The following is a 14,784-nucleotide window of genomic DNA, read 5'->3' as shown; positions in this document are numbered from 1 at the left end:
AGAACTTTATTTAATTCTGGTTACTTCCTTATTTGAGGTCAAAATAAAGGTAGGCTAATGTTATTCTAAAAAGTTGGTTGACAAAGTTTGAGACTTTCTACAGACTGCTCGACTGTGTCCTAATGCCACCTGAGAGCACTGAAAATGTATTACTATCAGTCTTTATGACGAGAATCTAGGACAATTTAATTAAATCAATTTGTATTATCATCTGTCGAATATTAGGGTTACTGTTGCTCTCAAATCTCTAGTATCACTCAACACCCACCCATGCAAATATTCTTAATTTTACAGCCGTAAACCACTCCCTGCTACTTCAAATGCTCCTCCACGTGTGGTAAAACTACTTGATTGTAAAGGGTTAAAACATTCTAAAGCAGAGTGATGTTGCCCCTGACCTGTGAAGCTGTGACGTTCCAAAGGAACTGTCTGACCTTCGACCACAGCCTAGCAAAATCAAAGACGAGTTATTCCACCCATGTTATGCAACCTCTAGCCCCAGTATGAATGATTGAACAGTCAGAGAACCATAGCAGGAGCCCTGGCTGTCTGACAGAGGAGGAAAAACTTAAATGACTTTAGGACCTTTAGTACAGGAATGCAGAAGTGAGAGGAAGAGTGGAGAAGGAATTTATCTCTCTTTCTGTGTGACTTGTATAATATGTATATGCATGATTTTATGCTGCCCAGGGCCTCTGTCAGTTAAAGCTGTCATCTGCATTCATCTTGTACATACAACTGAGTCGTCACAGTGTTTTGGTGAATGCACACGTACCTCCTCCAATGTGTTGCTGAGCTGAAAGATCTGCCCTTCTCCCTCTACCTGCCGTACACACAGCTTGCAGCACATCTCTGTGGTGGCTGAGCTCAGTCTCTCCAGGGTGAAGGTGCAGTGGAGAGTTCTCTGACTGCCACTCCACACCTGGTAGAATGGGATCTCCTGGGATGGGAAGGCCAGAGAATATTTGGACAATTTTCAGAAACGTTGGGTCAACTATTATCTATCTGTGTATACAATTCTGGTAGAACCTGAATACATGTCCATGGGGAGTGACTGATACATTTGTTTGACAATAACATTTATAGGATTTGTATTATATTATTCTGATTTGGCACCATTAGACTACGATCTTAGTGGTCACTATTCTGGTGTGTCCTGCTGTGGACTACTATCTGGAAGGCCGACTGCTACAAAGAAGTACGCTCCATCACTGCTGTACTGACTGAAAAGATGGTAGCTCTTTCAGACTCTTTCTGCCTTTAGGCAAAATCTGACATATCACTCATACATGGTTGCGTTTATTAGTACATAAAAGTGTGTAGATGTTGTGTATGCGTCTCCATCTCACCTGATATTTTGCAATGAGTTTGCTCTTCCAGAGTGTGTGTGGCACATCGTGGATCGACAGTCTCAGATTATGTGTGCTGTCTTTAAAGTTCAGAGTCTTTGGCTCATCCAGAAGCTTCCCTCCCATCTGAGTTTCCATTTGAAGAACCTCCTACACAAAAACCCCACAAAAAGAAACAACTTCTTCAGATTTCTCTGCAAACTTTCGCTTCTGCTTTATCTTGCTCACTGAACCATTTATTTTCTCTCACATTATAAGGGACTGCAGGACACTTTTTGTTTATCTTGCATAATTACCACAGACAATCCATCATAAAACACTTGAAACACATGAAAGTTATCATCACACAATTTCATACTGTAGCTGCATTTGCCAGATTTCAGCTTTGCTTTGCTAACTGCAGTAAAGAGAAAAGACACATTAAGATGTTCAATAAAAAGCTTGATTAATAATGCACCAGCAGTCAGTGAGATATGGGGAAATGAAGCATATCTTTATGTAAGACAGTAAAATTAAATTACTTCTATTGATATTAGAAGATGACCTAAATGCATCACATTACTCAGTGCAATGCTCTTAGATGTAGTAAACTTAGGTCTTGACTACTGTACATACCACTTCAGTGTTGAGCACTTGTCGTGTGTTTTTGTTGTCATTTAGCATATTAGATTTCCGGAAATGAGAAAATGTCCATCTGATGTGTTTTTGTGAAGGGAGGACAGCACACATTTTACTTCACTGCAGTTCTTTCAATAATAGATTGCACACACAGTGTGGGTATTCTCAGGGCTCATCCTTTTCAAAATGACTTCAGTCAATTTGTCAACAGACATCAAGTGAAGCCAGAACTAAGGAAGCATCTGAACGAAAAAATACATAATCAACAGTTATTATTGATAAGATGTTTACTGGCTCTCGCATACACTTAAAACGAGATTTTACCCTCAGTTGTACTAAGTTATCAGTATAATGCCTCCCACAGCCATTTCAAAAATAATCAATTCCTTCCTGCCTTCCTTCCCATCAGCTTTGTACTCTACAGTAGATATAGAAGAGACTTCCCCTGTGTGAAACGCCAACCGATCAATTATACGACACAAAGTCTCCATCATTAAAAAGCCCACCTCTGAACTTTGTTTTCAAGCTACAATTGTTTGTTTGAAATGGTAAAACTGAGTGGGTGTTTGTGTAAGAGTGTGCATGGCTGTGTGCTTCGCTGACACTTGACTTTATCAGTGGATGCATAAATTACCAATGTTAATCTCACGTATCAGATGGTCCCTCCAGTGCTTTGAATTTGTTTAAATTCTAAAGCATCTCTATTTTTGACATTGCTTGACCCTGTTTTGTTTACTGTTTCTCCGCTCATTTCCTGAAGACTAGAGGTGAAGGGATCTGCGTTTATGACTCTATACGCTCCACTCTTTTGAAGCCCGAATATATTTCATTTCAAATGCTAATTAACTGCAAAGGTTTTTAGTATGGGTGCTCCAAAAGAGACATATCTCTTACATGCACTCAGCTTAAAGTATCACACATCCTCACTGTTGTTCAACACGTTATGATTACTTATCTAATTTACCTTGAGTGCATCTTGAGTGTCATCCAGACAATACACCCTGATGTGATAGTCCAAAGTTGTGCAGGAGACGGGCCCAAAAACAGCCAGTTTGAGCCTCTTGGCAGCTGCTTTGCCGATTGACTGGCCCACCAGGCAGTACGTCCCCAGTGTCTCTGTCAAAATGTGACATGCCTCCGAGTCCATCTGCACGTAGCAGGGGGTAGTGAAGTTTTCCTCTCCCACAACAACTACGTCCTGCAGGAAACACACACACAAAAAGTCACACATTGTTTCAGACAGTGTCATGCTGGGTCTATAATGGTTAGCTGAGACTGGCATTTATACAGTATTGGCTACACCCAGGGGCATTAGCGGCAGTGCCACTGTCCCCCGCTTAACAATAACAAAGATTCTTGATTCTTGATTTACTGTGCCCCCTCACTTGTAAAGCACGTCATTGCTGTTATTATTATTAATGTCATCATCAATGGACTGTTCAGGTGTTGTGAATGGAGAGTTCATGTCAGCCAGCTGCTCATTACATGGCTGGCACAAGCATGATTTGGAACATGGAGTAGTAGTAATTAAAATGTTGGTCATGTTGTCAAATACACTGGTGCATTTTACTGTTATGAACAGGTTATGTAAAGAGCTGTATAGAGTATAGAGTTTTTGCATGGTCGAAAGCCATTTACAGGAGTTTGATTCAATAGATTGTGAACATGTTCAGGCACTGAATTTAAATGTAAAAGCATGGACATATAACTTTGAAAGTAAATCAAGGTGTTCATTTGGCAGATGATAACACTTGCTCAGAGCTGTTGTCTGTGAAGTGTGTCCAATTCCACTGTGATTATCTGCTGGTTGTTGCTCGTGTCATTTGGAGCTTTCTGACAGAGTCTGAGTTATGGTAAATCCATATGGCGGATGCACAGGCTCTCTGGGTTCCTCTTATGTGACCACCGAATCTTCAATTAGCAGTACAGAAGTCCATGTTTGTGTGGGTGAACAATTGTCTGTCCATGTGGATGTTTTTGTAGAATGGATATGTACTACTGTTACTACACACTATACACACACACACGATACAAATATTGAGTTTGAAATCACAGTTCCTGTGGAGTTGTGTTCCTACAGCCGAACCGAATCAATACAAAGAGGTAGGAAAGCAATATGGTATGAATCTGTTATTACTGGTAATCACAACCATAGCTGCACCTCCTCCCCATGATATGAGGGGAATTCAATTACCTTCCTCTCCCTGTTTTGAGGAAAACTTTCTGATGGGAAATGGATGTTCTACTGCAATAAGAGAAAAACAAATCGACTTCCTGATGAAATTCTACTTTTCATTTTTCTCATCTTTACCCACTCTGCTTCAAACCCCTTCCTGTGCCCCTCTCTCTCTCTCTCTCTCTCTCTCTCTCTCTCTCTCTCTCTCTCTCACTCATACACACACAAAGACACACACACACCGAATCTTATGCATGGCTAATTGTGCAGAGACATTGTGTTGAGCTGTGATAAGCAACAGAAGACAGCATACGGGGGCCTTGTAGACACAGTGATGCTGCAAGACAGCCTTATCACCCACACCCACACACAAGGAAACACACATGCGTGCACATACACACATGACCTCTCTCTTCCTCACACATACACACGCGGACACACAGTCACACACACAATAGATTGCTGAGGTAGAGACTTCATGCTGAGAGACACGGGAGGGAGGGGAAGAGAAGGCTGGAAAAATAGAGGGATAGAAACATAAGAAGAAAGATGAGAGAAGAGGAGGATGGCAGGAGCATAACAAATTGCTTCTGATAGGAGTCTTCAACCCCCTGCCTGTCTTCTAGCCTGTAGGCACTTTCTGTTTACCGAATTTTCACTCCTTTCTCCCTCTTTTCTTTCATTCTTCCCTCATTGCAAAGCATGCATGTGTAATTCAGGTTACACAGGTATGCATATGCATATAAGCTGTGTGTGTACTGTATATACATGTGTATTTGTAATTTGGCAGGTGTCTTGTGCAAAACCGTCTTTGTTATAATGCATTATTTAGCTGTACGTGTACGTTTCTGCATACGTAGATGTAGACGTGTCAGTATTCCTTGGCAACAACGTGACTGTAGAGAGAGGAACACTGCAGCTCGGTGCAGACTCACCTCCCATTCTCCCATGGCCAGTTGGTTCTTCAGCTGAATGAGCCAGTCTTCCTGGACGTTGTCGGCGCAGTGGTGGATGGTGAGGATCACTGGTCTGGTCAGCAGGGCTCCTGGAGGCCCACAACTCACCACTGGGCTCAGCACCGTCTGGATGTCCTCTACCGGGGGTCTGGAAAAGACAGATAACACTGAGGTGAAGTGAAAGAGTGCTAGGACGGCTGCACTGTTGGCTAATTTGGTATGAGCTTCAACTGCAGAGCCCTGATTTCACTCTGCTCATCCCGGGGGCTCAAGGTTATTTAGGTAATTAAGTTATCAACAATCTTACATGGCAGCAAAGATGTTTTTAAAAACTACACCTGTGGTTGCTATTAGGTCCTTATCATAGAGATAGCATAGCTGAAATGAGCTGAAATGCACTGACAACTAGTGCAGATGACCTGTTTCCAGGGGACCCCAAAAAGTGATGACCAGCCCAGCTGAGTAAATAATATGAAGGTTAAAGAAGTACTTTTCAGCTAAATGAGCTGCAGATTTCACCAACTTTAAAGTTTCAAAGTGTCTCAGCCAATGTCACTTTATAGGCTCCCCAAGGAGGCACTTGTCACCTGCACCGACCTTGAGCATGTCACTGTATTTGCTTGAGTTGTATGTATTTGGAGAGCATGTTTTCAGTGCTGTAAGAAAGGCATTCATTTTTTAAGTGTGGCTCAAGTGTCCAAATCTTTTTCCTAGATTTTTTTTTTATGTATCTAAAAACATATCCGTCACAACAGAGAGCCTGGAAAACAGTAAAGCAAGGGTGGGATAGATTACCATTTGAGTAGGCTACAGGAGAAAAATCAAAGAACAGATCAGAGCAGCACAAACTGAATCAGGGAATGATTAGTGTAGTCATCCTCAGCTGGAGTCAGTAGTTCACTGCTCACAGGCAGAAAATAAATGCCTACTGATCATAGAACCTTTTTTACAGCACATCTGAGTATTGGAACCTCAAGCACTTTCTAACTAATGTATGGTACAGTACAGCAACAGAATATTTCAGTCTCAGTCTGCTACTTACACAAAATGTGAGGTAACATTGTACTTCATTAGTATTATTTAGGTGTCTATCCATACCATCATTAGAAAAAATGAAACCACCTTTAATTAACTTACAAATGAAGACGACCTCCTGCAATCCATTATACTTATGTTCTTAAAAATACTCTATTCCCATATAGTGTTTTTTTGGAGCCCACATTGTGTCAAGGGGGTACTAATCCAGGGCAGTATTATTGATTCAGCTGCTGGAGCTCATTATTGACTCATGAAGGGTTCACATGGGCAGGGGACACGAGACTATAAAAGCATTATAACTCAAACTATAAGACTTGTGACTTGTCTAATGCAGAGGTCAACCCTTAATGAATTACTTTTTATTTCTTTAAAATGTGTTATGTCATGTATCCTTTATGATACAAACAGAGAAAAAAAAATCACCTTGGTGCAGGAGTAAAGCACTCTGGCCTGCCAAGTGTTGCTGAGGTAGGTCAATGTAGCTATGTTAGTTTATGCTTGCCAGATATTGAATTGAGATGAAGACGGAGGGCACAGAAGACGTTTGACTCTTAGAAATACTATAGCATGTTGCATGGGGCCTACTTCTTATTGATCAGGATCGATTGGGGAGCAGCTAGATTGGATGCAAGAGATAGAATTCAGTACTCAAACAGTGTTTCAAAGACTAAATGGTCCAGTTTTTAAATGCAGAACATGTTCTGTCAAAATTAAACGTAGGAATGCCGAAATATTCTCTGTTGTCTCTTTTGTCCTGGAGAGAGTTCGACCTCAATCCTGTGCAGGGTTTAGTAAAGGATTGTAGTAGAAGTACAGTAACAGGATTACAGTAATCCAAAAAATAGGCACTAATGTGCTAGTTACTATAGAAAAGGTCTCTTTGCATATGATTTCATAATGTATATAACAGGCTATAAAGTAAAACAATGAATCAGTATGTTGCAGTCAAGATTAGTTACACACAGTTTAAAATGATAGTGATACATGCTCTATATTTAGGTATTTGTACTGTTCCAAAAACTAATTACCAGTGCAAATTATATGGATTACAGTGAGGATTATAATATTAATTTTTTTCATTTTTTTTTATTTTAGATACTTTATTAATCCCAGAGGGAAATTCTTTACGGCTGCTGCCAAGCAGTGTCATACAATAACAGTGTCATACAATGTGTCATACATTTCATTATAATCTGCTCAACTTAATTCTAATTCTGGTATAGGTAAATGAATAGTCATTTCATCTGACCTCTGCTGAATGAATCACCAAGAGCAGGTATATGTGGACGCACTATAAATAACAATGATTCATCCCTTCACTGTGCATTCTAAGCCCATGTCACACTGTGAGAGCCACCCCACACAACCACACAAAAGCGAGGGAAGAGCGAGGCTTCTGCTCAGGAGAAAGACAGAAGCACTGACAAAGCAAAGTAACAAAAAAAAAGAAAAAAAAACACAAAAGATGAAGAGGAAGATGGTGACAACAGGGGGCGACAGAGGGGATAAAGCCTCGGCAAAGGAAGACTTACAGACAAAACTTACCTCAAGCTGTCCTTCCTGTGCACTGTCACATACATCTCGTACACCCTGCCCTGAGGAACAGCCCCCGCTGGAACCAACAAACTCACACCTGCAGGAGGGAGGACGGCGGCCGCAGGATGGATGGAGGCAGAAATAATGAGTTTCAGAACAAGATTTATTCATTTCACCATGCACAACTGAATTATTGAATGCGCAACCCATTATCACTTCATCATTGCGATTAATTATTGAATAATCATTTTTTAAAGGCAACTCATGTAAAACCTTCTCTTAAATATATCATCATGCGAGTTGTACTGCAATGTTTTATAACCTTTGATAGCTGCTTCCTATCAGCAGGGTACATTACTCATTATTTTCTGCCTGCCCATTGCTTTTCTTATGAAGTCTTATGAAATTTCAGATACAAATTCAGAGACTTTATAGTCAGCAACTCGCTGAGTGAATGTATTGTTAAAATCCGTGATATTTCTTGTGGGAAGTCTAATTCGTACTATGTTAAAATGTATTATTAGTTACTAATTCAATTGAAAATAAGCTAAGTTATGTATGTGAAGTCTCCCAACTTGCCACCAGATCTGCACATCGTACCTGAGTTGGGTACAATGAGGTGTCCTCCTTGGCTGTTGAAGGATCCGTGAGCTGTGCAGGAAGGATCTCGTGTTCGGGCCAAGCTCTGGTTGCGAAGGTTCATGGTGTCGCTGTTATCCAGCAGAGACTGTGTTACCTAGGAAACACAGGACAATAGTCACAGTTAAAAGGAGAAAGCAAGAGACACACTTACCTTCAAAATACCTTTTTTTTGTAGAACCTCTCGACTTTAAAGTTTACCATGTAAGCAGTAGCACAGATATGGTTGAACTTCTGAGACCCTACTGCTGTTGTTTGAATGAGTCTATGTAAAACCTTTTGTATGGGATGGGACTCAACACAACAGAAACCCAGAAAAAGTTCGAGGCCCAGAATCAGATGTAAAATATGGACTTAACAGGTCTAGTTTACTGCTAAGGTCAGAAACACTGACAAGAACTTGTGTGCTTATGAAAAACACAGAGGAGCTAAAAGCAAAATGCATCCTTACATTAGCAGGGTGAGGTCAGATATGAGACACAGCCATGGTTCAAAAGGGGGTTACAATTACAAACACCCACAATAACAGATATAATCTTCAAAAGGTGCCAGTGATCCACGGAGCTCAAAGAGTGAGAGTTCAGCTTTCGTACTGCCTCAGGAAGGTGCTGTGATGAAACTGAGTGGTTTCATCTGTATTTGTGACAAGTGACTCTAGTCTGCATATAGCTGGCAGAGGAGATGCAGGAAACTGGGGCACTGAGCCACCTATATACTAACGGTGTTTGGATTTGTCTGTATGTGACTGGGAATACATAGCTGCTATGTTGTAGGTATTCTTACAGATTTGCTGCAGGATAAACAAACATAAGAAATAAAAAACTAAACAGAATGCCTTAGAAGATCGGTAGAACATCAATGGCATTGATTAGTACCTTAGGGGACAGTTTGGATGTGAAGTCTCCTCCGAGGTCATCCTGTGGTGTGACCAGACCGGAGGAGTTGTAAACTTTGATTTTCAAGTTGGGAAGAGGATCCAGGAGAGGAGAGTTGGTCATTGGGATTTTGTCAGACACATCATGAAGGGCGTACACTGGACCGCGATACATGGCCGCAGCGTTCGTCAGGTCAGGAGGGGCTGTTAGTAGATCAGCTAAAGCAAAAGAGAAAGAGAGAGAAGATTGTAATGACCCAGCAGAGGTTGAAAGCTAACATTAACTATCCTCAGCATTAAAAATTCAATGCATGGCTGCAGTATGGGGCAGGTGTGCAGAACTTGTAGCAAGATCAGTGAGCGGGAATAAGGGGAGTGAGATGAGAGTAGGTAAGATAAGGTATCAGTGTCTGGTATGATACATTGCAGTACACAGGGGCATGACCTGGATGAAGGAGTCATGGCTGCTGCACACACAGAGAGAGAGAGAGAGAGAGAGAGTAGCGGGTAAAGGGAATGTGTGTTCAGGTCAGACTGATTCTTAGACTTGATGCTAAATGGTTTAAACCTATACAATTTTAAGATAAGTCACTGTTTTAATGTATACATTATTAAAACTCACATAACTCAGCTTCAAAAGAACTGCTTTTGAGAGGTGAAACCGAACAGCACTGCTCCATGTCATTCTTTAAGCTCTTCAAAGTGTTGTCAGCATCTCTGACTGCACCCACACAAAGCTTCACTCACAAAAGAGGCTGTCGCACTTTAATCACTGTTGACACGATGCAATGAATCTGAGGGACAAAACCTGTGCACACTTGCCGCAGAACACGACGGAACTGTTAACTGATGCTGACAGATGTCACTGATGATGCATTCAGGTTGTGTTAATTGGAAATCAGGTTTAACTGTATTGCTGCTTTAACACTTATACCTACACAAATGATTCATTTGACTACAGAACTTTTGCTGCAGATATGTACGCATTTGTAATTGGAGACATAACAGCATGAGAGATTCTCCTCTTTTTAAGACAAGTGTGTTTAAAGGACTGGACTCACCTCCCACTGGCCATTAGGAAGAATGCAGACCTATAGAACCCAGAAGCTGTGTCAACAATATTTATAGTCTACACTTACTGATCATATAGGACCAAGCAAGGCTGCACCAAACCAAAGCCCATCATATAATTTAATACATAACCTGGAGTAAAATCACCAGTGGAAACACAATAACTCTGCTTCATGGACCTATGTGATTTGTAGGCTGCAGTGTGTGCTACAGACTGTGTATAGCCTGGCTGCTCTTTCTAAAGTTGTCATAGCTGATGTATGCTAATAGTGGAATCTTGACACTTTTTTTATGTACTGCAAGCAAACACTCAAGTGTCCCACTTACACACTGCTACAAATTGAGGAAAAAAAATAAAACAAACATCAGTCGTGTCAAATAGTGGTACTACAAAAGCACTCACACATGCAAATACTGTATGTGACTTGTGTACCAATAGGATGCATTTAACACTCAGGCGCTACAGATACAACAGGATGACATGACATAACAGTAGGGATGGATGAAAATGTCCACAACAGGGGTGATGCATACAATATTCAAATACTGTGTGTTCAGTATATTGATTTTAGCTCTAAAATGCAACTCCTGCCTTCGCCACTCCATTTGTTATTGTTCCAAAAAAGCAGGATCAATGGCATCCTCTTTGGAATACTTATTGATCTCTCTTCAGGAAATTCTCAGTAACACATTTTGTAATCATTAAAACTAAAAACCCCTTGTGCTTTAATAACAGGAAAATGGAAATAAACTGTAGCCAAGTTATGTTGATGGAGCTTTACCAAAGTAATTCAAGTGAACCGACTCCAAGCAACACTGTAATACGTCAAGCTCAGTCACTCATGTAGCTAGTTTCTTTTTTTTTTGGGGTCGGTCTTGCTCCAACGCTTTTTTTTCAGCACAACTTACCCTAAGGTCAGAAACACAACAAAGCTTACTTCTACACAAACAACACTCTCCAAACTAAAAATCTAACAAATAGTCAAGATTTAATTGGGATTGAGATCACAAGATGGCTAGTTACCCACTGAGAACAAATCCACATTTGTTCTCACCAGGCTCTATTTTTTTGGGCGTAGAGCCTGAAAATCCTGTTGTTTCCTCCAAGAGCCCATCCATTCTAATTTTAAAATCCCTCATTATCACACCCACCACCGCCACTGAAACACACACACACACAGGCACACACATCTGCCACCTATCACTCTCTTCCTTTCTCTATCACCAGGCTGTTTACCCTTAAAGCCAGTGGGTATTCCTGCCAAATCATCCCTGCTGAAATTTAATTAACAACTAAGAGAAAGCCACAGAGAGAGAGAGAGAGAAAGAGAGAGAGAGAGAGGGAGAGAGAGAGAGCGAGAGAGAGAGAGAGGGGGCGCAGGGACATAATTCTTCATTAATAATAATCGGAGATGGTCCCTCAACACAGAGTGACAAGCATCCTAATGCTTCACTGATAAAATGTCACCCTGTCTCTACACGTGTGAGGATGTTCACCCCTCTCACACACAGTCAATTATTTTAAGTCCATGTTTACCAATTTGCATTGCACCCTCTCTGACCTTACTTCCCTGTTTTTACTGTATACAATGATTAGAATAATAATTATTCACCCGCAAATGACCATATAAACATACCCTCAAACTATATCAGGTTAAGGTTATCCAGAAAAGTTAATAGCATCTGTGAACTGACACCTGACTCATACAGATCCACTTCCTGTTCCCGGCCTTTCCAGTAATCTATCAAATGTGTGTGTGTGGATGTGTGCAGAGAGGAAGAAATGACAGACAGCATAGAGTGAAATATGGCTCCATTTTAACAGGAAGACAGACAGGGAGAGAGTGTCTGTTGTGGTTGGAGTCACTGCGATGGAAGAGATGGAGACATGGCTGAAAGAAGACAGAGACTCAGAGACTAGGATGAAGAGAGGAGGGTGCAAATACACAGGAAATTTGATTGACCTGAATGTGCAAATGGGAAGGAGAAGGAAAAAGAGTGAGACACAGAATGAGAGCGACAGAGACAGACTACTTGATGGAGGAGAGTGGTCTGTGGTATAGACATATCAATCCAAACTTTCAGAGACAGACAGCAGGAAGCTGAGGAAAGAAACAAAATAATGCTAACATCAACAATGTTTTTCTTTCTTCTATAATGACTTCATTACCTGATCTGGCTGTTTTGATATTAACAGACTGGAAGCCTCCATTCAGTGCTGAGGTGTCGATGATGTCCGAGTCAAAGTCACGGTGTGTCTTGCGATAGACAAAGAGCGCCACAATGGCCGAGATAAACAAGCACATGATTACTGCAATGACAATCCCCACGTAGAGCGCCACATCATCTGTGCTTGGTGCAGCTGGAAAGGACACAGAGAGAGTAAGACAATGTTAGACTGATGCTGTTACAATACACAGTGAATTAAAGAAGCAACAACCAGAGCAGTGGCAGAGAATAAAGCAACACTTTAATGGCTCTGGTTCCACTTTTTAGATTGACCACCGTTCAATCTCTATAGGTTCCATTTCAAATGAAAATTTCAAACAGTCCCCCAGCTTGTGTAATATGATAATTTGTCTAGACAGAGACACAGAGACACCTTTCATAAAAAAAGAACGGCTCCCACTCTTAAAACTTAATAAGGTTGTTAATTATTTTACAGGGGTCCGAACATCCTTTTTCAATTCGGCTGAGACTTTAATGGTGTTTCAGCAAGAACAGCGGAGGAATTGTCATTCATGATGCATATTTAAAAGCTGAAGCAGAGACTAAAATTTTAACCGGCGGGTGACGCACATGGTAAATGGTGTGAGCCATACTTAAGCATGAAGAAGAGATGAAATGAGAAAAGGATGAAAGGAGACAAGTTAAGAAAAGCACTGGGGATGAAGGAAGTAATGAGAGAGAAAGCCAATCCATGAAAAGGAATCTAGATAAGAGGACGAGAAGGAGGAGTGAACAGCTAGGAAAGGGTTAGATAAGGGGGTGGATAAGAGGAGGAGAGGAAAGTGAAGACAGTGAAATAAAGAGAATAAAAGAAGCATTTGAAAAAGAGAATAAGAAAGCGAGGAGGATGATGGGAAATGAGAATAAGGAGGAGAGGAGAGGAGAGGAGAGGAGAGGAGAGGAGAGGAGAGGAGAGGAGAGGAGAGGAGAGGAGAGGAGAGGAGAGGAGAGGAGAAGTCGAAACACACTCAAACTTCAAAGCAGCAAAACAAACAAGCCTACATATTTAACATGAAAGTGTCTGTGAAACTTTTTTTGGAGAAGTCTCCACTGCTCATATAATCATGTCCTCTGTAGCTGGTAGGAGGGGATTTGTCTGCAGCTATTAAAAAGAAGACAGAAAAGTAAAGGAATCCTCCTTTTAATCCGCCCTTAAAGTTGAGAGGCAGATAACAGGCTTTTAGCTACAAACAGCCCGAGTCATTTGCTAAAGGATTTGCTGTTGTCGCATCAGAACAAGTTCAGAAAGCACGAGCTTGATTATGCATGAGCGAATCCTTTGATGAGGCGCCCAAACATTCACGCTCACATATGCCTAAGCATGATATGCACATTCACAGAGGAGCGGTCACTCCTGGTGATGTTAGTCAATCCTTTACCACATGAGGGAGCCATGAACCACCTCTGCTGTCTCTGGGGGGCTGAGCATATGACAGTCAGAAACAGTGAGAAACCACAGCTAGTCAATGATGGATTTCTTGATGTGAAGTCCAGCCTACACACAGTTACACAAAACTAAACTCTAAGTTTACAAGAGAGGATATGACTCAATAATAATGATTATTTTCACATGAACAGTCCCTACCATGTTGTGTAACATGCTGATTGTTGATGTCTAGATTAACTATGAATGTGTGTCACACAGACCACACTGTGACAGAAGGAATAAAATAAGTATAATCCATGTTTACAACCCCTGATCTGTGTTTTAACGACAGGATTTATCACCCTGTGAGTGTTTGTTATAGCGACTGAAACTGCTGTCAAATATCTGTTCATCAGATTTACCACACACTTATGCAAAGTTTGCCTCAAACGTGCAGTTTCCCTCTGATGTTGTTTGCCATAAATTCCCTGATGGCCCAACTACACTGCTGCACCAAGTTGCCCTGTTATCAAGGTCCTTGCATTTGCCAAGGGGGAATAGAATTGGATAATCCTCTTAGTTTTCGAGTCCCTGATCTTAATTATGATCATCATCATCCTCATCTATTTAGGGATGGTTTTTTTGTTGTTGCTTTTGGTTTGAAGGTCTGTAACTTCAGAGGCAGTTCCCTGCTGCATCAATTTAAACTTTTGGTTTTTTTTTTATACTGTTTTGGGACACTTCAGGTAAGTTAAGTAGGCTATAGCCTGCTGAGCTATAAAAACAACTGTGTGCACATGTGTCTGCATTCTGTCTGTTTAAAACCAGTGGGCTTAAAAAGTCTGTCTTCCCTGTCTATCAGTTTATATCCCATATCTCTAAGATCTTTTTCTCCCTCTGTAACTCACACCTCTCTCGCCACCTTCACTCTG

General features: G+C 41.1%; 1 protein-coding gene across 1 annotated transcript in view; it reads right to left on the bottom strand.

Moving 5' to 3' along the window:
* Positions 1-14,784, bottom strand: part of unc5ca (unc-5 netrin receptor Ca) — a 150,066-nt gene that overhangs the window by 5,293 nt on the left and 129,989 nt on the right. Inside the window, exons 9-16 of the mRNA XM_028414537.1 lie at positions 12,428-12,619; positions 9,188-9,405; positions 8,274-8,409; positions 7,683-7,770; positions 5,079-5,247; positions 2,932-3,165; positions 1,350-1,499; positions 776-940 (exon numbers count right to left, since the gene is read on the bottom strand). Of these exons, the coding sequence (XP_028270338.1) occupies positions 776-940; positions 1,350-1,499; positions 2,932-3,165; positions 5,079-5,247; positions 7,683-7,770; positions 8,274-8,409; positions 9,188-9,405; positions 12,428-12,619 (1,352 nt within the window). The remainder of the gene's footprint in view (positions 1-775; positions 941-1,349; positions 1,500-2,931; positions 3,166-5,078; positions 5,248-7,682; positions 7,771-8,273; positions 8,410-9,187; positions 9,406-12,427; positions 12,620-14,784) is intronic.

Source organism: Parambassis ranga, chromosome 9, assembly GCF_900634625.1.
Source record: "Parambassis ranga chromosome 9, fParRan2.1, whole genome shotgun sequence".
In the NCBI taxonomy this organism is placed as follows: domain Eukaryota; kingdom Metazoa; phylum Chordata; class Actinopteri; family Ambassidae; genus Parambassis; species Parambassis ranga.
This window is presented reverse-complemented; position numbering and strand designations above follow the sequence as displayed.